Below are 26,937 nucleotides of genomic sequence, written 5' to 3'. Positions count from 1 at the left end.
AATGCTGTTAAACCATACTGTTAAATGTTGCCAATTTGTTTCGCTGATCTGCGAACATGGCACAAAAAGAGTGGGGACTAATCACAGAATTAAAAAGCAGTTTGTTTAACCGAGAGAGAACATAAATCACCTCCACAAACTATTCAAGCAATTTAAATAATTAAGGATGAATGAGCATAACAGGATGTAGTTTGGATCAAGGTCTTCATGGCAATTTCACTCCAAGCTCACTTTTATGTGTATACACGAACATACAAGCATACAAGTGCGTCACTTTGTATACATAGAAGTTGTTTTTGCCTCTTATTTTTAGTATGATTTTGGTTTCTAAACTAGCAATATATCTGTACACATGCAATATTTGGAGCTGATATTATATATATTTATATCATGCAGGCATGAAATATGAAACATATTTATCAGAGCACAATTTGCCCATAAAGTATGAATAAACTTTTAAAATCTCTTTTTATGAAATGATGCGACGATATATTCTTGACAGATAAAGTTTATAACTTCTTAGAACTTTATGGATCAATCTAAAGAAACGTAGAGATTGATCTATAAGGTTCTGAGAAGATAAAAAACCTTTTCTAGAGAGAGTTATTATTATTGTCACAATCATTTTGTGATAAGAGGTGAGAAAAATTTATCCTGACTTTATGGCGATTGGTCCCCAATTAATTGAAAAATAAATCAAATTCAATGATTTGCTTATTGCTCTGAATTTTGATACATAACTAATTGAGATGTTGGAAGTGCGATCTATGTGACGTTCTTGTACTTGGTGAAAATGTTGTAGAGTACTCGCAGAGTTGATTTCAAGTCTAAATTCACCACATCTATAATAACAAAAAGAGAGATGAGAATATACAATTAGATCAAGATTCCTCTTTTCATATGCAGTGTATTGGTGCTTCTGGGCCCCATGTTATAAAGAGTTGATATCAATCACGACTTATTCACGATTAGTATCAATTGCAACTATGTACATAAGATACAGGAGACTGCAAACTCTTGATTGGTTGGAGGACTTGCAATTGATTTGGAATCAATCGCAACTCTTTATAAGACTGGGCCCAGATCTACAGCATCATAGCAGCATGTGCTAAGAGCCAAAAAGGTGAATGAAATAAAGGGTCATTAAAAAATAACATTCCACCACGTGCGGTGGGATTAAAAAGACACGTCTGCATTGCTTATTCTGTACAAATACATTGATTTACGGTTATGTTCTTTTGTTTCCCAGTTAAATATAAATCTAGGTTAAAAATGGGAAACTCATCTCTTCCCAGTAAAAATCTGCCCCTCCCTATATTTTGCTTTCAGTATGTGGCCCTTTTTTTGTAGGGAAAACCCAGACATATTTCCATATATGGTAATGGAGGATGTTTAGAATGAAACCTGACTTAGTATGAAAAAGAAATTGGTTTGTCTTCTGCAGGAAGTAGGAAATTCATATCATCTTGTTGGTAACAATTGAAGGGGTAAAAATGTTGATGATGCGTATGACAATTCAATGGCCCTTATGATACAGAATTCTAACAGTAAATACCTTTTACAAGTTTTACTTTATATTTCACTATCTTTATCTTGATTTAAGATGAGTATTAAAATGTTTTACAATCAATATCCAATAGTTTATAATCAGAAACATTGTAAAATCTTCTCAATAGACCAGTTCAAGTTTGTATCTCAATTTAAGATTATGGGAAAATCTTTTTTTTTAAGTCAACAATGTAGTTAACAGCTATTCTTATCACCTGTAATGATAAAATATTGTTTTTCAAGTGTCAGAATGGAGGCTTTTATAAATGTAAATTAATTGTTGCTATTTCAGACAAACCTCTGATGATATTAATGATTGTCACTGGTAATAACTGCATTATAAACATGCTTTCAATTTGGATACAATTGTGAACTGATCTATCAGAAACAAATAGTTTCTACGCTATCATGCTGTTAAATACAAATGTACTTAGTCAGTACTGAAGAATGTCAATTTCACACAAAAGAATGAAAACTTACTTTCAATCAATCTATCAATTAACACTTTAAAGAAAAACAATGATCATTGCAAAGTGATATAAACATGCCCTTCAATAATTTGTATCACACAAAATTGTATACCACGACGATGCATGTTAATTGACATCACCCCAACTTCATGCACATTGTTTCCTTAGGGATTAATAATTGAATATAAACTGGTGTGTACAGTATGTGTTCACTAAAATCAGTTGAAATAACAAGATATTTCCTTTGATCTGTTTCTAAAGTGATGCAAATTAGAAATACTTCAAGAATTAGTTCAAGTCTGACTTGTTAAGAAACATCCATGCTTACGTGTACATCCTATATACATCATAGATCTGTACTGTTTTATGTCTGACAACTGAGGGGGTCGTGCAATGAAGTGCAATTTCTGAAGTGTGTCAGGCGTATCTGAGGGTTTTGTTTACTACGATACCTTGGAATGATTTATAAACGAAAGTACATACAGAGTTCTCATTATTGACATTGAACGTAGACATTAATTTCCACCATTTTGGCAACAATCCTTTTCCTTAAACTTTCAAGGATGTATCATTTATTTCAACAGTAAACATACAGCCAAGTCAATTAGTAGCTTAATAAATATACAACACAACATGATTATTGCAATCTCCAAGGCATTCATTACACACATTCTTTTACTTCATCTAAAAGAGAATGCTTTGAGAATTTTTTTTTGAAAAATGGGAAATATACATACATGTATCATAGACAATGGCGTACACTTTTAAATCTTAGTATTAAAAGTAGAGAATTACAGCTGGAATAAAAGTAAGAGGTAATAACATGTAAAAAGCTAATAAGAGACAGTGAGAAGAAAGAAGAATATTATGTAGACATTACTGGAATGTATGCATCTACAGTGTGAGTCAAAAAAAAGTTTACACCTAGAAAATTGCTAATTATTTTAAAAATCATCTATGAACAAAACATTATTAGACATCTTATGAAAGAGTGTTTTATCCCGAATCATTTAGTATCATTTTGTGTGGTAAGTGTTCACGCTTTGACGAACAGGAGGCATTGTTTGCGAGAGTGCAAAAATCGACTTGTGCCAAAGTTGCTTATGGGATGTTTGAATAAAACAATTGGAATTTGGGTATTAATTCGGTCTTTGCAGATCCAAATAACATCCCTAACAAAATTGACCATGCCACACATATCAAATATCAAATATCAAATATCAACAAAAATTTGTGCGCGTGTGTGTGACTTTGCTTCTGCAAAAAGGATATGCAATGCATTTCATTTGATACATTCAATTCATTCTCTCACTCCGCTAATCCCAACATAATACATAATGTAGGCATCACTTTGGCGCAAGTCGATTTTTGCACTCTCGCAAACAAAGCCTCCTGTTCATCCAGGCGTGAACACATACCACACAAAAATGATACCAAATGATTTGGGATGAAACACTCTTTCATAAGATGTATAATAATTCAATCTTCTTAGATGATTTTTTAAATAATAAGCAATTTTCTAAGTGTAAACTTTTTTTTGACTCACACGGTATAGCTGATTATGAATATTGCGAGAAAAGAGACAGAAAATGGGTTAAATGGAGAGAATGATATTGAAGGATGGCAATAAAAGAAGGCCAGTATGATTGGACTCTGAAATATGCTGATCTGATGGTGCTGGTCAAGAACAACGGTTATTGGATACCATTTGTGTTAGTAGTTATAGCACAGATAAAGAAAAGTCTGATGTGGAATAAAGAGAGAGAGAAAGAAAGGAAAAAAATAGAAAAAGAGAAAGAAAAGAATAAGGTAGCCTAAGGAAACAGAAAAAAAGGATAGACCGACAGAAAGAAAGAAGGAAGCATGAGGAAGACAGAATAAGAAGAGGTAGGTTAAGAAAGAGAGAAGGGAAGAGAGTAAATGAAGAAAGACAGAAGGTAGAATAAGCAAGATAGAACAAGAGGAAGAAGTTTAAGAAAGAAAGAAAGAAAGAGGGTAGAATAAGGAAGACAAAACAAAAGAAAGTAGTTTAAAAAGAAAGAACGGAAGAGTGTAAATGAAGAAAGAAAGAAGGAAGAATAAGGAAGACAGATTGAGAGGAAGAAGTTTAAAGATGAAGTTGAGTTCTGGTCATGCGATTGCATTGTGAAAGAAACGGTGTGGAATTGACTAAAAAGGTTGATCATCTAGCATATAAGAATTTGTGTGTATTGCAAGGTTCTAGAATCATCAAAATGATAAGAAATTTGGCCAAGTCTTGGTAAAGTTACAAACACTGTACACAGAAAGATGTATATGGGACTACACGAACACGTGGTGTAAAAATCCTACCCCCCGAGTTTTACGATGTTACTGAAATATTTCGAATATAAAGGCATTTGAAGAGCCATGTTTTTCAGGGAACATGTCTTATCTGATGATCTTCCACACTTGCATAATAAGAATTATTACGCTCACAAATTATTTTTCACCTCTTCCCAGAACTCAACCTTCTCTTTAAGAAAGAAAGAAAGAAAAAGGGTAGAATAAGGAAGAAAAAACAAAAGAAAGTAGTTTAAAAAGAAAGAACGGAAGAGCGTAAATGAAGAAAGAAAGAAGGAAGAATAAGGAAGACAGATTGAGAGGAAGAAGTTTTAAAAAAGAAAGAAATAAAGAGTAAATGAGAGGAAGAAGTTTAAGAAAGAAAGAAGAAGAAGGTGGGTTAATAAGACAGAATAATCAGACTGTGTGAGAACACTGAAAAATGCAGATCATCTCCTTCTAGCATGAACAAAAAAATGTACCATTAGTTTCAATTAATTAGTACAATTACACACATAATGAGGCAAATGTATCACATCTAGGAAGCAGGCATTTAAGAATAGATTTGGAATACCCAAAGAAGAAGTAAGAGGGAGAGTTTCTTTAGATGAAAAGATCATTTTGCTTGTATCTCAGAAAGAGATTGTAGATGAGGCGAAGCATGGATTTAAGATGGAGCTGAGCAACATCTGGAAGAAAAGAAGATATTTCAGCAACAGAGTAATGAAAGTACAGTTAAACCTGTCTATAGCGACCTCCCAAGGGAAACAGAAAAATTGGTCTTTGAAGACAGGTTCCTTTAGTACATGTTTTAACGAGAAACCATTTTCAAGGGAAACAAAAAATGTGATCTTTGTAGACAGGTGGTCACTAAAGCAGGTTTGACTGTACATTAATATTGAAGATGGTGGAGTGCTAATAAAGATAAAAGAAGATATTTTAGCAACAAAGTTTTTAAATTAAAGTATGTTACTATTGAAGATGGTGGAGTACTTATAAAGATGAAAAGAAGATATTTCAGCAACATACTAATGAAAGTACATTAATATCAGCGAGAGAATTTTGGGGTTCTTATAAAGATGACAAAATAACTTCATGAGATTTTTAATCATTTTGAAGAAAAGAGGATATTTCAGCAACAGATTAATGAAAGTACATTAATATTGAAGATGGTTGAGTGCTAATAAAGATGAAAAGAAGATATTTCAGGAATAGAGTAATGAAAGTACATAAATATCAGAGAGAGAAGTTGGGGTTCTGATAAGGATGAAAAAAATAATTCTGTGAGCTTCCTAAATATTTGGGAGAAAAGAAGATATTTCAGCCACAGAGTAATGAAAGTACATTAATATTGAAGATGGTGGAGTACTAATAAAGATGAAAAATAACTTTCTGAGCTTTTTAACCATTTGGAAGAAAAGAAGATATTTCAGCCACAGAGTAATGAAAGTACATTAATATTGAAGATGGTGGAGTACCAATAAAGATGAAAAAAAGATATTTCAGCAACATAGTATAAACGAAAGTACAATAATATCAGAGAGAGAAGGTGGAGTACTAATAAAGATAAAAAATAACTTTCTGAGCTTTTTAACCATTTGGAAGAAAAGAAGATATTTCAGCAACAGAGTAATGAAAGTACATCAATATTGAAAAGAGAAAGTGGCGTTTTTAATAAAGATGCAAAGTGACTCTGCAAGCTTAGTAATTATCTGTAAGATTATCATGGTGGAAATGTCAACTGAAATTGACCGTTTTCATAAAGCTCTGATGTTTAAAATACGACAAGAAAATACAGCTGAAGAGTTTGGAGCAACCTTTCATGCCCCAGTTGTATGTTTTCAGAAAGACTTCATTCAATTCTCTTTTTTTGGTTCATTCAAATACCTTGCTGTATACATCAATTATATATAATAAATCTTTCCTATTGGTTCTGACTTCAACACTAGACCAAACACTGTACCTCATTAGAAAACGGTTTTATAATGTAGGCAATCTCATTGGACAAATGACATCACATGACCGTACATCATTCTTTCCTTCCACGCCTACTGTGCAAAGCAGTCCTCATCAAAAGGTGGTAATCCATGGCTAAAAGTGATAACGTACAGCCGAGATGCGCGTATCCGTATCTTCGGCTTGTCCAAATTATGGCGTGATGAAATGCACATGGGTTCAAATGGCAAGGACAATGATGCGCACATTGAGACGCGCAACACTGCGCTTTATATGTACGGCGATGTCATTCAAAGCAAATGGCAGCCCCTATCACTTTGCGATCCCTAAAATTTTGATCAGGTTTTCTGCTTATTTCTCAACTATATGACACATGTTAGACTCGTCTTTTGAAACAAATAATTCATGTTTTGAAGCTCGTGCATTAGTGATATGCACTGCAATTGGTTATGTCACGATGAACTTGACAAGTCTTGTTCGTTATCCTATTGTGACTTAACCTGCGAGCAGTGCATATTCACTAATGCACTCACAAACCTGAATTATTTGTTGTTGTTTGTTCGATTGTTTTACCTGACTGCTGTTAAAGAAAGCATGACTGCTTGTAAGTAAGCAACCAGGGGACTGTTGGCTTCAAGTCCTCTGAAGATTAATGCCTAACGAAGGGGCACTAACGCATAGACTTGGTTTTGAACCCCCTACCTCCCGGTTACGAGACCACCACTGTACCACTGAGCCAGCGCGCCTCTTTGATACTTCTTGATTTGTATACTCTAACCCAAATCATAACGATGAAGTAAATCAAAGAGCAATGGTCGCCAGACCAAACGTCAGAGGACCATCAAGATTACATAACACACTCACCCTCTGCTCTAGCCTTGGCCTTGGGTAGTCCAGCGTCGTCCATTAGATCCAGGGCCAGGTTAACATTGTGGACCTATCATTTGAGGAGCAAATGCACACAAAATGTCGGTCTAAAATATAGAATTGTTATAACTGAAATATTTTCAATTACAAGGGAGAGTTTAAATAAATATGCAACATCTTATCTTATCACACAGCTAATCTTGTGAATTATTCTGGACACTAGGCAATTCATGGGACATGGTTTTCATTTGGATTCTCTAAATCTATTGTTTTCATCCTTTGTTTTGTTTTGATTTGATTTGTTTATTTGCATATGTTTATGTTATCTTTTGTTCCTGACTTTTGTTTGTATTATAATTTGTATATTTTCACTTAGGCCACCCAGACTTTCTGAAAAACAGCTGTTTAGGTTGAGAGAGTTACTGTGTTTGAATAGTTAAATGAAATGAAATGAAATCCTCATATTTTCATTGCTAATTAAAAATACATTAGCATCCACCTCTAGTTGGCTCCCAAGTAGAAGAGCTTATTCATCCTTTCAATGAATAGAGTACAATAAGTCTACAGGCTAGAGATTCTCCTCTCTTACTATCTATCTATTTTTAACCCTTTCGCGACAATCATTCCACATTTTGTGGTTTGGCTCAAAAACTCTTGATTCAGAGCCCTACAACACATGCCGGATGCATGAGGAGAGAGAGCAAAAGGTTCTGCACATACTGCATCCATCTTTGTATAATTACTTGTATTTGATGCCAGTAATACTAAAAATGAAAATTAATCTCTAAAACCCTTAAATTGGCAACACATTGAGAATTTAAAAGCTTTGTTTTGTTTTTGTTTTTACTAAACTTGGCAATTTTCCAACTTTTTGACAACATTCTCACCTATGTATATTGTTTTCAGAGACATTACATTTAATCTTAACAATGTAGCATTGAAAGAAAAATAATTATTGTTGCCAATTGAAAGATCAAAGAGTAATCAGTTTAGCAATACAAACAAATCCTATCCTGAAAGGGTTATAATTCAACAGGAGGTGATCACAAGGGACAGTCTACTTCCTCCAGAATCTGCTAAACCGATATCCATGGAGAATACAAGAAACTCAATGGCTCAAATTAACAAAGGAGGTTTACATTAAACCCATGGTTTAAACCCTCATTTACATAACCAATAATATAAAATTAGCGTAAAATAAGTGCAACATAGTCAAGAGGTCCAATATTAGACGCGCGCAAGGCAAGGTACGCTTATTTTGCGCTTATTTTTAAACCATGGGTTGAATTGAAACCTCCTTTGTGAATTTGGGCCATTGAGTCTGGAATACGGTGCAACACTTACCTTCTCTTCAAAAGTCGTAGGGGTCATGTGGTAGCAGTGTAGAGGTACGTAGTAGCCTTCCAGAAGACCCATCAGCAAGATAAAGAACACACCATCATGGAACTAGGAGTATAATACACAAAGCAAGAAAATGAGGATGTACATATATTATCCCTATACAAGATCAATTAGCAAGATGAATGACACTGCAATATGGAAGTAGGAAGAGAATACACAAATCAAGAAAGTAAGGTATCTTGTGATTCATGTCGCAGTGTAGAGGGGTTGTAACAAACCAATAATAGGAGACCCACTGATAAGATAAAGTACACATCATTATGAAGGATGATACATATATCAAGAAAGTTAAGTATCTTGTAGTAATGGTGTGGTATAGTATCTATACAGGATAACTATTCACAAGATGAACAACTTCAACTCACCTGGCTATCCAAGTCCATTACTTCCAGATTGAGTTTGTTGAGATGTTTATTAGCAAAGGCAATCAGTGACTGTGAGGAAGAAAAAAAAAGAAACAAATACCACGATAAAAAAATCTTCTTTATAACAAAATCTACTACATGTAGGCCATTTTTCGTAATGTAACCAAATTAATATCTAAGTGCCTCAATACAAATTATTTTATTTCATTCACCTGTTGCAAATATTTGTATTTCAAAAGTCAGAATGCAAATTGCATATTTTATGTGTTGTTAGGTAGGGCAAGCCATACCGTTTGTCCTTCCTAACAACAACTAATGCATGCAATCGCATTCTGATTATTGAAATACAATTAATCGTAGCTGGTGGGTGAAATAATTTGTATGAGGTGCTTTACAAAGGCATATGCATTAATTTGGTTACGTTACCAAAATGGCCTATTGCAGTCAGGTTACATGATGTGAAGTGCACTTTTATCCATTGTAAATCTAAACTATGTGTACAATTAATCACAAATGAGTTCACATCTACTACTGATCAGAGCCCTGTTTCATAAAACTTTAAATCAAGAACCAGTTACAATGACTGTTATAAGCTACTGAAATCCTTGCATTTGATTGGCTGTGTGCAAATTTGTAATGGGATTCTAGCATTTGTAATTGATAAAATGGCTTTGTGAAACAGGCCCCGGTGCCTTTCTTTCTTATGTTTCATTCATTTATTTTCAACTCGCTAATATGCACCAGAAATGGATTCATATTTTATTATGGGAGGGAATTATATCTAAGATGACTGAATAATGAGGAGAAAGTTTTGTTGACACAACTACTTCTCTTAACTACATGCAGCTATGATCTAAGTGATGTACTGCCCTCTATTGGTATGCCCTCTGTTGAGCTCTGAATAATTCCCTCCAATGTGCAATCTCTATGGGAGGGAATTATATGAGGCTCCACAAGATAGATGACTGACCAATGAGGAGCAATTTCCGTTGGCACAACTACCTCTCTAAACTACATGTAGCTATGATCAAAGTGATGCACCACCCTCTATTGGTATCACATAGCACAAGGTCATTTCTTCTCACTTACCTTCTTGACTACATTGAGCTTGTCGGGTGCATGATCAAACAGGGTGTCAAAGGCATCACGTTCTGTTAATATGAAAGAGTTCAAATGATAAATCTTTAATTAACATATCAAATCCCATCTTCCATTAGATTTAAGAGTCCTAAATTAAAAGTTAAAAGAGTAACTGCGCTATATAGAAATTAAATATTATTATTATTATTATTTTAATGTTGCCCATTAACTTTTTTACAGGGTGGAGGGGTTGCATGTTTTGTGTCTACATATGATCGAAAAGCATGAAGAAAGTTGGTTGGTTAGTTTCTTTTTTTAACTCGACTGCTAAGATATCGTGATGTGTATGCTTTTAAGTAAGTAACCAGAGGACCAACAGCTTCAAGTCCAATCTGAGGAACTTGGTAATGAGGATTAATGCCTTACCAAAGGGCACTAGGGCACATGGTTTTGAACCTGGGATCTCCCGGTTAACGAGACCACTGCTCTGTTATCGAGCCATTGCGCCTCCTAATTAAATCCCATCTTCAACTGGTGTCGGCAAGTAGGGTGGGGGTAACAATCTTACTAGCCAGATTAAATTCTAGAGAGCTATAGAGCAATCAAGGGAGGGGAAGGCTGTGCAATATTTTTCGAGATGAATCTACTTGAAAGTACTACATGTATGTCCCATTTGCGGGCCAAAAAAATGAAAAGGTTAAATTCCAATGGCATTTGAAAGATAATACTAATTTAGAACTCCCCTTAAAAAAATAGGGCTTGAAAATGTCTTTAAGTGGGAAAATAACGACTATTAGTTGTCAAATCGACTTAGGAGCTATATAGCCAATAACTAATAGTCTTGATTTTCAGACCATTGTACCGCATGGTCGTACGTTTTATGCTGCGCAAAGATTCAATCAGTTTAATTTTGGCCATTACAAGAAGTGGTTTATTGATGTAGACAAATCCTTTACAGCTCATTTTATGTATGTTATTAACCAAGGAGAAGAAAAAGCCAGTCAGTCACTCAATACTGACAATAGTGTCTGACAGTGAAGTTTAGCAAGTAAAAGGGTTTCCTTGCATAATTTGAATATAAGGACACTGCTAAAGTTTAAATTTCACAGATAGGACATACATGACATATTCATAATTCCTGCAAAGTTCTACAGAATTTGAAGTTGGCTGCAAAAGGGACATAGTATCTTTAAACAAGAAACAACTCTATCACTCTTGAAAGTCCATATTCAAATTTTAAAAGTTTATAAATGACAAATGCTCAAAGAGAAAGAAAAGACAACTAACAAACGAACTTAGTTGAGGAAAACCTCAAATAGTTCAATTAAACGCTCACAAGTAAAAGCTTTCTTCAATATTACATAATATCAATATACTTACCAAAGCGTCCTCCAATGGCCCTTTATGATTTCAAACAGAAAGAGAGAGGCAGGGAGGGGGAACAGAGAGATTGAGAAAGAGGGGGAGAAAGAAAGAGGAGTGGGAGAAAGTGGGAGATCACAGGAGTGAAAAGGGAAAAGTAAGATGGGAAGAAAGACAAAAATTATTATTCACATCAATTTTTATTGATACAGACATAAACAAGAAGTTCTGACCTAATAATAATAATAACAATAATAAGTAGTTCTACGCACTTTCCAATATAATATAAATCAAGGTGCTACAACATAATATAATAATAATACTTCAGTACTTCTGATATCAACTGAATCTCCCTATGCAATCTCTATGCATTCTTATGAAACCATCCAAACAGTTACATTATATAAAGCAAAACTGTTTGAAGGGGACGACTTTTGTTGGCAAACTAAGTGGAACACTAAAGATTAATACTTACCCTTTACTCAGACAAATATATCAAAATATTAAACAATGATATCAATAAATTCGCTATGGTTCATGTAACCATGCTACATTCATTGAACTACAGGGTGTATGTATTTTAATCTTATTTCCTACATTCTATACTATGAAGGCCACTTGACAAAGAAATTGAAACACAAATGTCAAAGATCTTGCACTTTAAGAATCAATAATGGAACAGATCTACCAGTAAAAGAAATCAAATAGGTGCCCTCTCTAAACTAAATCAGATTACTACAACATGAGATTTGAGATGTCTATTCTTTAGACAAAATTGTTCACTTTTACATTGCAACATTCTAGTAAAATATTAAACCAGGGCCTGTATTTAAAACACACTGTAAAGTCAAGGTTAACTAAAAAGTTTCCCTTTTGTTCAATATGGCTTACTGGTAGTCCAAGAGTCCGGTTTAATGAAATTAATAGAATATGTCATCTTTGAATGAATAAATACCACATTTGTAAGGGCTTCTATGCAGTATGAATGCGTCTATTTCATTCCCCTCCACTACAACCTATTTTGATCAGAGGTATTGTGGTCTACTGGATGAGTCACCAGACTGTATATCACAAGGTACAGGGTTCAAATCCCAGCCTGGGACTAATGTCCCTTGGCAAGACATCAATCTACATTTGTCGCTCTCCATCCATTAAATTCACCTGGGTGGAGAGTGGCAAACATAGATTAATGTCTCGCTAATGTCACTAGTGTTGGGGGTGAGGATGGCTTGAACCATGAGCCATGTGATCCACAGTCAAGTGACATATCCACTAGACCACAACACCTCTACATGTATTGTCAATGCCTGTTATGGCCATGTACTATAAGAGCCTTATTACATGCAGCAGATGAAGAAACTAATAATCAAATGTTTGAAAAACAAAATTATATATAAAATGATAATAATCTGCATAAATTAGAACCATTTCAGTTTAATACCAATGACCAAAATCATATCAAATGAATAACTTTTGTAATCTCTATTTTCTTATTCACATGAATAAAATGTTATATGAGCGTCTATGCTAGATGAAATATATTGCTTTGAATTTGAAACTCATATGCTGTATTTCAATGATTATCTTGCTATAAACTGAGGCTGCATAATTCAATATTGATGCTTTTATTTTCTACAAAAGAAAGTCTTTATAATCAATTTCTATGAAATCTATGGAAATAAAAATGTAAAACTGTAAAGCTAAGAAAACAAATAAAAAATACACCATGCAAATCAAAATTTAAATAAAATCATAACATAACATATTATGTAAAAATGAAATTTCTATACCAAATGTTATACTTTTCTACAATGACTGCGAAAACCCTTAATTTGCATAGATATATAATGACACATTTTTCATGCTTACACAAAATCTTGTAAACATAGTACAAAGTATGACATTTTGGGTTACAAGTGGATATACCACCTTCTTCCAGCAAACTTTTTGTCTGTTGAGAGGCAGAAGGGCTTTAAAGACGCATTGTAGTTGGTTTTTAAGGGAAAATTGAGGCCATTCTGGTGTTAACCCAATAACGGGTGTTGTCAGTCACCAAGAGTGGACTTCACTTTTACGACCAACAGGTCTTGTGTAATGCACTGTCCCCTAGCCTATCACAGTATGGAATTCTCATGATAATATCAAATTTCTGCCACCCTCCAGATATAAGCAAGTTGGAGTATTTTCTGTTGGGACCACTGGTTCGCTGCTTCAGAGACCTTTGTACACACATACACATTATTTGGTAATTCAACCAAATCTAGTGTCAGCGAATTAGGATGCAATGCACATGAGCACTGACTACTATGTGGCATTAACTCAAATGCTTTAACACAGAGTTGGGGCTCCTTCTGGTTCTCAACAGACGATTCATGAGCTATTCTCAAAAGAAATAAAAGTTGTCATGAGCTTTAATAGTGTTATGATTTAAACTGGAATGTATTTTCATGCTAATCAAAGATGAACCAAACGATATTGATATATTCACTTGAATTGATGTCACTCGTTGACATACGTGTAAGAGTTACCTCATTTCATGATTAACATACACAAAAAAAATATTTAAACACATTTCATTAAACTCTAACTTAATTCTGCTTAACTATACAGTGTGAGTCAAAAAAAAGTTTACACCTAGAAAATTGCTAATTATTTTAAAAATCATTTATGAACAGTTAATTATTATGCATCTTATGAAAAAGTGTTTTATCCCAAATCATTTAGTATCATTGTTGTGTGGATGAACAGGAGGCATTGTTTGCGAGAGTGCAAAAATCGACTTGCGCCAAAGTTGCTTACCGGTATGTGATGTTTGAATAAAACAATTGGGATTTTGGTATCAATTCGGTCTTTGCATATCCAAATAATATCCCTAACAAAATTAATCATGCCAAACATATCAAATATCAACGAACATTTGTGCGTGCGTGTGTGTTTGACTTTCCTTCTACAAAAAGCATATGCAATGCATTTCATTTGATACATTCAATTCATTCTCACACTCCACTTATCCCAACATAATACATACCGTAGGCATCACTTTGGCGCAAGTCTATTTTTGCACTCTCGCAAACAATGCCTCCTGTTCATCCAAGCGTGAACACATACCACACAAAAATGATACCAAATGATTTGGGATAAAACACCCTTTCATAAGATATATAATAATTTACTGTTCATAGATGATTTTTAAAATAATTAGCAATTTTCTAGGTGTAAACTTTTCTTTGACTCACACAGTATTAGGAATGAACAACACAATTTTACAAAAATCATAGTATTTCTTTTTTCATCTGAAAATAAATGAACGGTTCCCCAAAGAAAATATCCAAATCAAAGTAAAAAATAAACCAATGTTTATACAGGGTTACATAAAAGAAAGAATGAGCGACAAATTTGCCAAAATTCACTATTTTATTTCACTAATTCACTATTTCATTCACTGTTACTACAAGATTGTTTTCATTTGTTGTCTAAGGCAGATGGGCAGGCAAATAATAAAGATCTTGTTTCTAAAACTTTACAATTTTCTAAACTATTACCAGGGCGGCTTGCATGTTTTACTACTGCTGGTAAAATCAATTATATTTTGGAGATCATTACTCTGTAGTTCTTTAATTTCAGGATAAAAAATGAGGGGCACCATGCATCCTATATTTAGTTCTATCATTCTCTCAAAATAAAAAGGCCAAACTGAGGCCTCAAAATTGTTTATAAATGAGTATCGTTTGAATTGCGTGTCAGAACTTTTCCAAAAATCATTAAAAAACTTTCATATTTGAGTAAATGAATGAATGAATTTGACTACTATCCAATGTATGTACATGTATGTACCATGGAATCAGTAGTCCTTTATTGCAAACAATGGAGCCATATTCAAAAACTTTAAAAAACTTTAAAGACATGCAGGAACCCTAAATATTGACATGATCCTTTTGTTAGTCTACATGAGCTGCTTGGTTTATGATTTGCATATGATAAGATGACGATGATGATATAGATAGTAGCCATTTTTTTTTCTGGTATACCTGCGCTGTTCTACATGAAACCACGCCACAGACCTGTACACAAGCAAATAATTTATCTTTTCATGTTATAAAATGACACAAGAGCAGTTTATGAAGAGAGTTTTTGCCTCAAACCTGTATTTAAAGACCACTTGCTTTTGACCTGTATATGAGCCAATTATTCATCTACACATGTTAGAAGACACAGGTAGATTACCATGAGGGGGGCAGTTTATGTAGAAGATTCTCCTTCAGGGGCCTGTTTCACAAAAATTGTTATCAAGAACAAATTTTGAAATTCTATGACAAATTTGCTCTCAACCAATCAGATGCTACGATTTAAGTAGCTTATAACAGCTACTGGAACTTGCTATTGATAACAAGTTTTATGAAACAGGACCCTATGACAAGAACATTCTCCTTCAGGGGCCGGTTTCATGAAAATTGTTATCAAGAACAAATTCTGAAATTCTATGACAACTTTGCTCTCAGCCAATCAGATGCCACGATTTCAGTAGCTTATAACAATTATTGGAACTTTGTTATTGATAACAGTTTTGTGAAACAGGGCCCTGGTCGGTGGTCTGGAAGGCCACTTGCTATAACATGCAGTAATTCTAAACAGTTCTACGGAAGAATCCCCAAACTAATCTGATATGGACAATACAATGAATCTACGCAATGGTGCAGAGATATATGAATTTTTAAAATCCACATAACATGGAATTCTGAATGCGATGGGAAACATCTTTGTAACAGGTCGCTACAGAATATAATTTTGATTTGGATAAAAACTGATAAGGCACGAATGGAGCAATAGAGAAAAACATGATTCTAAATGCATATAGGATTCTCAATGTAATGGAAAATATTTTCATAACAGTATGCTATATAAACATGTCCGGTACATTCTATTTTGGACAAAAACTGATGGGGCATGGATGCGGCAATAAATGTTTAAAAAACGCAACCCGTCATTCCTACTTCATGCATATGAATGGTTGGGGTACTTGAACATTTTATTCTGCACTAACTTTGTAGACATGACCTGCCGTCATGCCATGTATGGACTTTGAATGGAATTTGCTTTCCGAGAAGAATGAGAACACATGTCGGTGACGGACAGACTTAGTATGAAGTATGAATATAGACACAGAGAGATAGGGATAGGGGAAAAAACAAGAAATAGAGAGAGGGGGAAAGAGAAAAGGAGAGAGGGATAGAGAGAAAGAGAGAGGGAGGGAGGGAGAGATAAAGAGGGGGAGAGAGGGAGAAAAAAACAAGAGAGAAAGAGCAAGAGAGAGAAAGAGAGAGGGGAGAGGGAGAGAGAGAGAGAGAGAGAGAAGATGGGGTAGAAAAGAGAGAGAGATACATTTTGTTTTAATAGAGAGAGGTAAACCGATAAACATTGATTGAATTCACAAGTGAGAAAGATAGAAAAAGGAATAAATTAACGCGAGGAGAGAAAAAGAAAAAGATAAAATGGAAGAAAGACAAATTAGGAAGAGAAATTAAAACGAGAACAACACAAAGCAGGAAGGAAACATTCAGATAATGTAAGATGCTACAAATTATGTACGCAAAAAAAAAAGAGAACACATTTGAGATTACTCACTCATTGGTTGCTGTGATTTCTTCTTCCACCCTGGACGTCTGCAGCATACCGTCTTTTTTCTACGAAATGAAGCAAAACAAAGTTATGAAATTAAGTTTCTAACTAACAGATCAATACAATCTCAAAGCAATACATGCTGCACACCAGTCAATTCCTTACTTCAACATTTGGACTCAACACCATTTCTAACTTGTAAGGGGAAGTCTACTTTGATCTGTGACGTACATGTGTCTTGCAAGCTTCACTTTCAATTTGCTCTGTAAAGAAATGTCATCACTTTATAAATGTTAGGGCTGCGACGTGTAGTCGAATGCTCGAGTACCCGCACGGTTGACAACTACTCGGGTACGATTTTTAGTACCCGAATATTCGGCCGCAAAAAAAAATTCAAAAAAATTCAAAAAAATTCAAAAAAATTATAAAAAAACATGGCGTCCGAATACGTATTCGCTTGTAAGCCTGGGAGTGTACTCGGGTACCTCATTACACTGTTGTGCACAGCCCTAATAAATGTGATGAATATGATATCAATCGCAACTACGTATAGGAGACTGTAAACTTGCGATTGATTGGAGGACTCGCAATTGATTCGGATCAATCACAACTCTCTTAAAGACTTAAAGAATCTCTTAAAAGTCTAAAATACTTCAATGTTTGCTTTTGAATAATTTTATTTTAAGGCTACAAATGGCTCTCCATAACTTTTAAGTCCGACTTAAGAGTTAAGTTCGACTTAGGATCTTTGTGAAACACCCCCTGCTTTACAGTAAATCATCATACCTGTACAACGACCACCTTGACGATGACAAACTCTGGGATCATGATGGGGGCTTTGAAGTGGAAAGCGAGGGCCACGAGGAGATGGAGGATGGCGACCAGGTTACGGGAGTGGATAGCTGCAGGATGAAGCAACAATCAAAGAATAAAAATAATACGTGATTGGTTGATTGTTTTGCTTGATTGCTTTTAAAGCATGCGTATGCTTGTAAGTAAGCAACCAGGGGACCTACTGCTTCAAGTCCTCTCCGAGGGACTATGAGATGGAGGATGGCGACCAGGTTACGGGAATGGATAGCTGCAGGATGAAGCAACAATCAAAGAAAAAAAACAGTATGTGATTGATTGATTGATTGATGATTGTTAATTAAGCATTTGTATGTAAGTAAACAACCAGGGGACCAACGACATTAAGTCCTCTCCGAGGGACAAGGAGATGGAGGATGGCGACCAGGTTACGGGAATGGATAGCTGCAGGATGAAGCAACAATCAAAGAAAAAAAACAGTATGTGATTGATTGATTGATTGATGATTGTTAATTAAGCATTTGTATGTAAGTAAACAACCAGGGGACCAACGACATTAAGTCCTCTCCAAGGGACAAGGAGATGGAGGATGGCGACCAGGTTACAGGAGTGGATAGCTGCAGGATGATGAAACAATCAAAGAATAAAAACAGTACATGATTGACATTTTTTGGACAAAGTTTAAATACATACATAAAATATCATGGATTATCTGTTTTTGTTTGTGTATTATAGACCATGATATTAACATGAAGAAGAAAAAAAATTATATAGTAGATACTATTTAAATGTAGTTCATGATTCATTGAGGAAAGGCTGGTGTCGCAGCTAGTTGTTTGTAACCTAAAATAAACCTTAATAAGTATTAAGCTCAGCTTTGACAGAAGCAGGCAGATTACAAGAGCACAGGTACAAAGTGAGACAATTCCACAACCTGGAGCAGAAGCAGCAAATCATAAATCACCCAACATAGAACAGCTTTGAGAATAAGAACGCTCTTCAATCGGACTGTGGATCACAGGATTCATGGTTCCAGTCCCGCTGTGGTACTTGAACCACATGTCTTTTGGCAAGACATTTATCTACAATTGCCACATTCCATCCAGGTGAGGTAAATGTGTGCCTGGTAGGACTTAATTCCTTCAACTGCTAAAGCACTATAATGGCAGCCATGCTAAATCCAGGGTAATCACTGTGAAACACCAAAAGTGTCAAGTTTTACAGACACAGGCGCTATACAAGAACCCACTATCACTATCACTATTGTTTTAACTTTACCAATACTTCAATTTCTCTTGGATTGTGGTTCATTTAAAGCCAGTCTACACTAGTTTAGCCAGGAGGAATTATACCTCCCAGCAAGGTCACTGACAGGTGGTTATCTCATCGAATCAGCTCTCAATTAACCTGAGAAAAAGGGGATCATGGGGGACCAATGGTCACCAATTAGACATTGTTTGCTATATAGAGGGCGTAAGTAGCTATAAGGAGTGCAGTGGGCTTTAATACTTACCGTCCACACTCCACTTGTCCTTGTTCCATCTGGGTAGATTAAGGAGTTTGTTGACGTAATCCAGGATGGCTTTGATCTTCTGTTTCTGGAAGATCTCTGCCTGCATCACCTCACGCACTTCAAACTTGATCCCTGCCAATTTTTCTACAGAAAAAGGAAGAAATTATAAATTTTAATGACACTGATACTACTTTGAACAATTTTGCTGAAACACCCTATACATATCAACATTGGATTCCTTTTTTGAGCAATGAATAGACTCCAATGGGCAACGTTCTAGCCATTCTCCTGACAAAATGTTGATAACCAAGACCTCTTAGTGGAGCTAACCTCCCTTTCCAGAGTTCGTTTTCATTTGAAAGAATTGCATGATGTATTAAACCCAACATCTGCTTATATAATTGAAGCATCCTGCACATACAGAGTGTAATGGCAAGGTTGGAATCACACTCTTATAATGCATTGGTACACATTAAAAAAGCTACTGCATAGCGTATTTTCTTTTGTTGAAACATCCTGTATATACCAACCAGGTCGCCATTGATCTGTAAAGATCGTTTTCCTCTTCTCAACAAAAGTACTAAAATTTTAGATATGTCATATTACAAGCAGGTGCACTCAATTTTTAAAAAGGATGTTGTAAATATGTTTACTTTTGTTGAAACACGTGTACATACCAACAAGGTTGCCCAGGATTTGTCCATCGTAGAGATCTTCTTCCAGGTCGCGTACGATTATCCTCTGGTCCTTCAGCTCTTCATTGATCCATCTGATGAGAACCTGACAAGATGAAAGAGAGTGAGAGAGAGAAAGAGAGAGAAAGAGAGAGAAAGAGAGAGAGAGAGAAAGAGAGAGGGGGATGAAAAGTAGAAAGTATATAAGAAGGAAATGGCACAAAGAAAGAGATTTACATAAAAAGAGACAGGAAGAAAGAAAGAGAAAGAGAAAAAAGGAAGAGAAAGAGAAGAAAGGAAGAGAAAGAGAAGATGAGAGAGAAAGAGAAGATGAGAGAGAGAAAGAGAGAGAGAGAGAAATAGGAGATAGAGGGGGAGAGAAAGAGAGCATGTGCACAGATAGTGACGTAAGAAAGAATGTCAAGCAACCATGATAATCTGGTCATATTATCCATATTTTGGTAAAGGCATATTTCCTGCTTCTTTTGGTACCATATCCATAGAGTTACATGCAAAAATTATGTCATTAGCAGAATTGAATTCAAGGTCCTGCTGCTCACATTTATTTCAATTCATGGTCAGGACCCAGGATATGTGTCATCTTTAATTGAGCGGCGTCATCTTCGCCCTGGACTCCGCTCATCTGGCCTTACTCTCCAGATGCCCATTACTCATCTCAAGGGATATGGAGACCGGGCATTTTCCTCTATTGCTCCTTGACTGTGGAATTCCATCTCATCATTTATTCGCGAAATTGACAACGTGGATCACTTCAAAGCTTCACTCAAAACTCACATCTTCCTTCAGACATTTAAATGCTAACTTTATTGAAGGAGCTCGCGCCTTTGAATGTTTTTTGAAACAGATATATGGCACCATACAAATGCTGTGAATCATCATCATCATCATCATCATCATCATCATCATCATCATCATCATCATCATCATCATCATCATCAACATCAACATTAAAATTCTTGAATTGGCAACATGCTAAACAGTTCAAATCAATGCTGTTTTTTTTTAATAAAAAGGGACAATCTTTTAAACTTTTTAACACTTTCTGTCCATATATTACTGTTATCAGAAAAATGGCTCTTTATTAGAAAATTGGCATTACAAAAAGGAAAAATACCACTGTCTCAAGAGTTTAAATTTGAAGGATTAGAAAAATCTGATTGATTTAGCCTCAAAAATTGATCTGTCATCTATGGGTGAAACTTACCTCGCTGAGTTCTTTGACTTTGGGTGAATCCTTTGAGTCGGGTTCTATCATAGACCTTTCCTCGCCCTCCTCTGTCAAAAACAAAACACAAATTAATCGTCAAATCATACAGCCAACAGTATCGCAATGCATTTACTCATTCTACACCATGCCCTAAAGGTAAAGGAAAGATCCTCGATGCAAAATTGGGAGTTAAAGGCTTGCTTAAAGGGGAAGTCCACTCTGATATTAAGTTGGTTTCAATAAAAGCAGAACAACAAAAGAAACAAATTAGTGTAAGTTTGACCAGTGAAACACAAATTGGCAAAACTGTGACGTATCTTGCGAGCTCCTCTCCTATTTGCACTGTACAGAAAGTTTCATGAACTTTCATTTTCTTAGTTATTGATGATAAAACAGACTTCTTTCATACAGGGGTTGTATAAAACCACATTGCAATAAACGTATTTAGGGTGAATATTTAATGTACATGTAAACATTTAGTCTTTCTACGCTATGGCATAAAGATAAAAGCACTTTGTTTCAGGGAAAGGAAAGGTGTTCAATGCAAAATTGGGAGTTAGTATGTAATGAAGATATTTTAAATCTAATAATTCTACAACCAAATATTAATCTGAAAACTTAAGGTACGATGATTGTTCGTGACTCGAGGCACAAATGCTCTACAAAAAACAAAGAATGTGTTTAACAACCAAATTATTCATAACCCTTGTAAATTTGATGTTTTTTTTGGTGTTTTACACAACTTAAGAATGAAAGGAGGACTGTTTAAATTAGGACCATTATTACAAAAATTTAGGTGAAAGCTTTATTATGTTACATTCTCAATAACATAAATTTGGGACAAATCCATTTTTCACATATTTAAAAGATTAAAAAACTTGGTAAGGGCATGAAATTTAGTTGTTAAAGGTAAAGACCAGTATTGGAAATGCCCCAATTTCAAAAAAATGAAATGGAAGCTCTTATTACCAATCATGTGAAAGAATATGTTTTGAATATTACATGATAAAAATTTTGACGGGAAACCGCCTGCTAATTGATATATTTGGTAAATTAGTGTATCTCTCGTCTGTTGAGAGATGTGAAATGCACATGTCACGCACGTGTGTGTAGTCCCATATACATCTTTCTGTGTACAGCGCTTCTAACTTTATGAAGACTTGGCCAAATTTCTTATCATTTTGATGATTCCAGAACCTTGCAGTACATCTTTGCTAGATGATCAACCTTTTCTGATCAATTTCACAACGTTTCTTTCACAATGCAATCGCATGACCATAACTGGTCTTTAGCTTTAACTGTTCATGTATGAAGTATAAGAGATTTCTCATATGGAATGAACTCATTATTTTTCTTTATCAAAATATACACATGTACATAGCCACATTGACATACAAGGTTGGTCTTAGCAGTTAGCAACCCGGATTGTCATTTCCTGCTACCACTGTGACCTCTTGACCTGGATGCTATCAGATCATTCATAAACAGGAAGTGAATGACACTCACATCCTGTTATTATATTTCAAGGAGCTGGTTAATAATATTTTAGAACATTTAGTTTCCTATACATAACCCAAAGTTTTATGATAATATGAACATTAAAGGGTACTGGTAGTCAGTCTCCATATGCAGTAGGTCATAATTCGCAGACACCAGACTTGGTGAAATTATCATTAAATCTGTGGTCCAATCAAGAAAATACTCCCCTAGTCTCTCAAAAAGTCTTCAGGTGAGGGAAATATATGTTTATGACTCTCCCATACGGGGCAATTGGTGGTAAGTGCAGAGCATTACACAAGGCCTATTGGTAATAAAACTGAAGACAAATCCTGGTGATTGACAGAACCTTATTGGGTAAACAGTGTCAAATTCCCCATAAGAGCTCGCTACTATGTGTCTTTTATTGATATCAAGAGTATAATATTTCTTGGTATTTCATATGGCTTGTCCTGCCTAACAACATGGAATATATGCAATTAACTTTCCGACTATTTAAATACAATTATTTGTAACAACTGAATTAAATAATTTGTAACAAGGCACTGAACAAATATTTGTGCATTGAATATGATTTCATTAAGAAAATGGCCTATTCCAAACAGACGGTGGAAGATAGATAGAGGTACACTTAGATGAAAGTAAAGAAGTGAAAAGAGAGATGTTAAAATCTTCTTTTGAAGTAGCGTTTACTTACCCATGATAAATGTGTCTGGGTTAATATCAACAGGGCTGCCTGGTGATTCCAGCGCTGCTCTTCCAATATCATTAATGTCATCTAGAAAGAGAGAGGGAGAAAGATGGGGGAAAGAGGTTTAGTGGTGAATCTTTTCTTTACTTACTTTACTTTAATACACGATGTTGTAGGTCTAAGCCTGTTCATCGATCCAGGATTCTTCCGTGATTACTGCTATTTATGGAGGGAGGAGGTTGTGTGATAACATGAGACAATAGACAACACCTAGACCGGCTCATACAGCAGGCTTACCGGTACACTCTTTGACCAGTGACTATCAAGTCTATTCTTAAAAGAGTTTACCGACCCAGCTGCCACAACGTTTTCTGGGAGACCGTTCCACAGTTCCACGACTCTATTGCTAAAAAAGTATTTTCTTATATCTAGCCTTGAATATTTCTTTTCAAGTTTTCTAGAGTGACCTCGAGTTCTATCTTCTGTACTCATCTTAAAGGGCATCTCTTGCACAGTGTACAAGCCATTCACGTACTTATACACATCGATCATGTCCCCCCTTTTACGCCTGTGAACAAGAGTTGGTAGTTTGAGTTTGGTCAAGCGCTCCTGGTATGTTAAATTTCTAAGGCCAGGAATAATCTTTGTTGCACGTCTTTGTACGCTTTCCAACATCCTCTGTTCTCCTAATCTGTATGGGGACCATGCGGTTTGTCCATATTCTTTATTAGCCACAACAGAATTACATGAATTTGAATAATGCCTCCACTGATTAGTAAGCCATTGTTGAAAAGAAAAAGAAGAAACTTCAATTCACAGGGGTGATAGTGAGCACTAAAAAAAAAATAGGTTTTTAGTTTTCCCCTTAACCACGCCCCCCTTGAGTAAAATAAAAAAAGAGGATTCGCGGGGAAAAAATGGCATCTAACAACATTCACCCCTTTCGAGTAAGAAAATTGGAGAAAAAAAATAGGGCAAAATAGAAGATAAAGATGAGAAAGGAGGAAAGGAATGAAGGACATGGAATAGAAGAAAATACAGCAGAGAAGGACAGAACTTCAGAAGTAAAGAAAATTAGAAGGGGAAGAAGAAAAACTTAAATAAAGAGAAGATAAGAAGAAAAAGATGGGGGAGGAGGAGGAGATGGGATGAGGAGGTGGGGGAAGAGGAACATGAATATAAATTGATTGTGTCATATCAAACTATCATACAGTCCACATCCTACACAAAACTCAGTGCATGGGACCAAAATCACAAATTACACAGACACAGGCATATCGTTTTACAGCAACAATCAAATGCAATATCGAGTATTTCATATAGGCAATGAATTTCTATTCAACTGATTTCATAAACATCGCGTTTGATTTTGAAATAATTATTTGTCATCTCAACAAGCCCACACCCCAATACGGAAATTTGGCATGAAAATGATGAGACATTCGTAACGAATGCGAAGAATGCGAAAATCGAAACCGATAATTGCCTTCCCAGTAATTCATAAAATAACAATCAAACACACTTTTTCAGCACAATATCAGCAGGTTACCTTCTTTTGCTTTCTTTTTCCTTCCTAATGTGGTGACTTTGTCGAGGAAAGACTCCTCTTTCTTGTCTTTTTTCAGCGTTGTGTTCGTCTTTGACGGAGAAGCCATCTCGAGTTCGTTCGTGTTTGATTATTTTGCGAGCACAAATCTTGAAGTTAGCAGTCCAATTCAGGACACGTCTGACCCGACTGAAATTATCGACTGACAAAAATGGGCGTGGCCGATATTCTGTTTGTTTACATTAATTAGTTCACCCTATTCACGTAGATTCATGTCTAGATTAAAAAAAAAAAAACATATATATATACCTCCTTTTCTACTTCATCTTCAATTCCTTTGTCCGTGTTCTGTTTTATTTTACATTGTAAGACTGAATTCTTTCTCTCTCCGTATTTCTTCAAGACTGGTGAAAGTTTGAACGAACTTTGGAAAAACAATATGAATTATTGAAAGTTGTTATAATAATAATAATGATAATAATAACGTTTTATTTACCCAGGGTAGCCACTTCAGTTATGAAACTGCTCTTCCAGTGGGCCCTGCATAACATAATATGTTATTACTACCCTTCTCCAATCTATTATGCTGAGCGCCTATAGCTAGAAGGCAGAAGGTCCCATTGTTATAAGTCTTTGGTATGACTCGGCCGGGGTTCGAACCCACGACCTCCCGTTCATGAGGCGGGCGCTCTAACCAATGAGCCACCATGCCCGGTCATCATTATTCAAATGGGAATGTCAAATTGGCCGAATCGGAAACGTTACTGTGATGTAGTGCCGAAAAAATGTCCAGTTTGTTCCAAAATTTTAGCAAATTTTAGATATGCATGCGGACCCTTTTTTTTTTTGGAGGACCTGTAATAAAGTCATGTATTATATTTTGAGGAGTGCCTTGAGACAAATATTATATTTACACCACGTAATATATGCAATTCACATCCTGACTATTGAAATACAATTATTTGTAACAGGTTAATGAAATAATTTATAACAAGGCATTTAAAGATAATGTGCATTAAATTTGACTACATTACCGGAAATCGCCTAATCGTGAATAAACAGACGTCCCTTTTGTAGACCTTCATATGTGTTCCCCCAATAATAACCAAACTAAAATAAAAAGTGACAGCTTCCTGGGGTAGATTTTGACCCCTGCCCCTGGTATAGGTACTGGTAAGATTTGCCTCTCAAGTGATGAATTAAGTCCCCATCCCGAAATAAGATTACCCCTTCTTTAAGGCTAAATCTATGTTTGTGTTATTTGATCCCATATTATAGTCCTCCCACCCCCCCCCCCTTCCCCCCCCCCCCCCTCTCTCTCTCTCTCTCTCTCTCTCGCTCTCTCTCTCTATCTCTTTCTCTCCCTCTCTCTATCACCCTCTCTTTATATATATATATATATATATATATATATATATATATATATATATATATATATATATATATATATATATATATATATATATTTCTCTCTATAAAAAAAAATACGTTCCGTCGCTAAATGTCAAAATAATTTGGGTGATAATATCTCATATTTTATGTTGCAACTTGCGAAAAGGACTTCATTCATTTTTTTTTTTTTTTTTTTTAGCAAATTGACAGTATTCTGCTTGATTCAACTTTCTTTTTCTTTTCTTATCTTATGTGCGAAATTGTTCAACTTTGGACAAGATCTCGAGTCTCGACCGAGATTTCATATCTCGTGTTTCATTTTCGATTGTGGCTCCCTCTGCAGTCAATGCGTGGCAACCAAATGTCTATTTACCATCTGCCTGGAGTCCCCTGATCTATCATGGTTTCAAAAGCTGACACGTCCCACACTCTCAATAATGGCGGCATCTCAGCATTCCTCCTCCCACTTCGGTTTTTTTTCTTTTATAATTCAAAATACATTTGAATTCCTATTCTTGACATCCCAAAATCCCTGTGAAGAACACACATCGCCACCCGCCCCTACCTCGGAAACTGCCCTCACCCCCACTTTTGAGAACCTGTTGCACCCTTGACTTCAT

The 26,937-nt window shown here is 35.4% G+C and overlaps 1 protein-coding gene across 4 annotated transcripts; it reads right to left on the bottom strand.

Moving 5' to 3' along the window:
* LOC580270 (beta-parvin-like) lies at positions 1-25,094 on the bottom strand. 4 transcript variants are annotated; one of them, XM_011674484.2, is made up of 15 exons: positions 24,929-25,083; positions 23,386-23,466; positions 21,189-21,259; positions 19,967-20,069; positions 19,290-19,433; positions 17,753-17,868; positions 16,973-17,031; positions 15,379-15,411; positions 11,369-11,388; positions 9,998-10,059; positions 8,909-8,977; positions 8,487-8,588; positions 7,140-7,212; positions 4,894-5,008; positions 759-842 (listed from the first exon to the last, which is right to left on the bottom strand). In XM_011674484.2, exons 1-14 carry the CDS (start codon positions 25,032-25,034, stop codon positions 4,923-4,925), a joined length of 1,125 nt encoding a protein of 374 aa, XP_011672786.1. In that variant the 5' UTR covers positions 25,035-25,083; the 3' UTR covers positions 759-842; positions 4,894-4,922. The 4 variants fall into 4 exon arrangements, with proteins under 4 accessions (XP_011672787.1, XP_785434.1, XP_011672786.1 ...); XM_011674485.2 differs by lacking the exon at positions 4,894-5,008 and having other exon boundaries at positions 1-842; positions 24,929-25,082; XM_011674486.2 differs by lacking the exon at positions 15,379-15,411 and having other exon boundaries at positions 24,929-25,094.
* Positions 25,095-26,937: the final 1,843 nt, after the last annotated feature.

The sequence above is a fragment of the Strongylocentrotus purpuratus genome, unplaced genomic scaffold (assembly GCF_000002235.5).
Source record: "Strongylocentrotus purpuratus isolate Spur 01 unplaced genomic scaffold, Spur_5.0 spur5_contig_850, whole genome shotgun sequence".
Taxonomy (NCBI): domain Eukaryota; kingdom Metazoa; phylum Echinodermata; class Echinoidea; order Camarodonta; family Strongylocentrotidae; genus Strongylocentrotus; species Strongylocentrotus purpuratus.
This window is presented reverse-complemented; position numbering and strand designations above follow the sequence as displayed.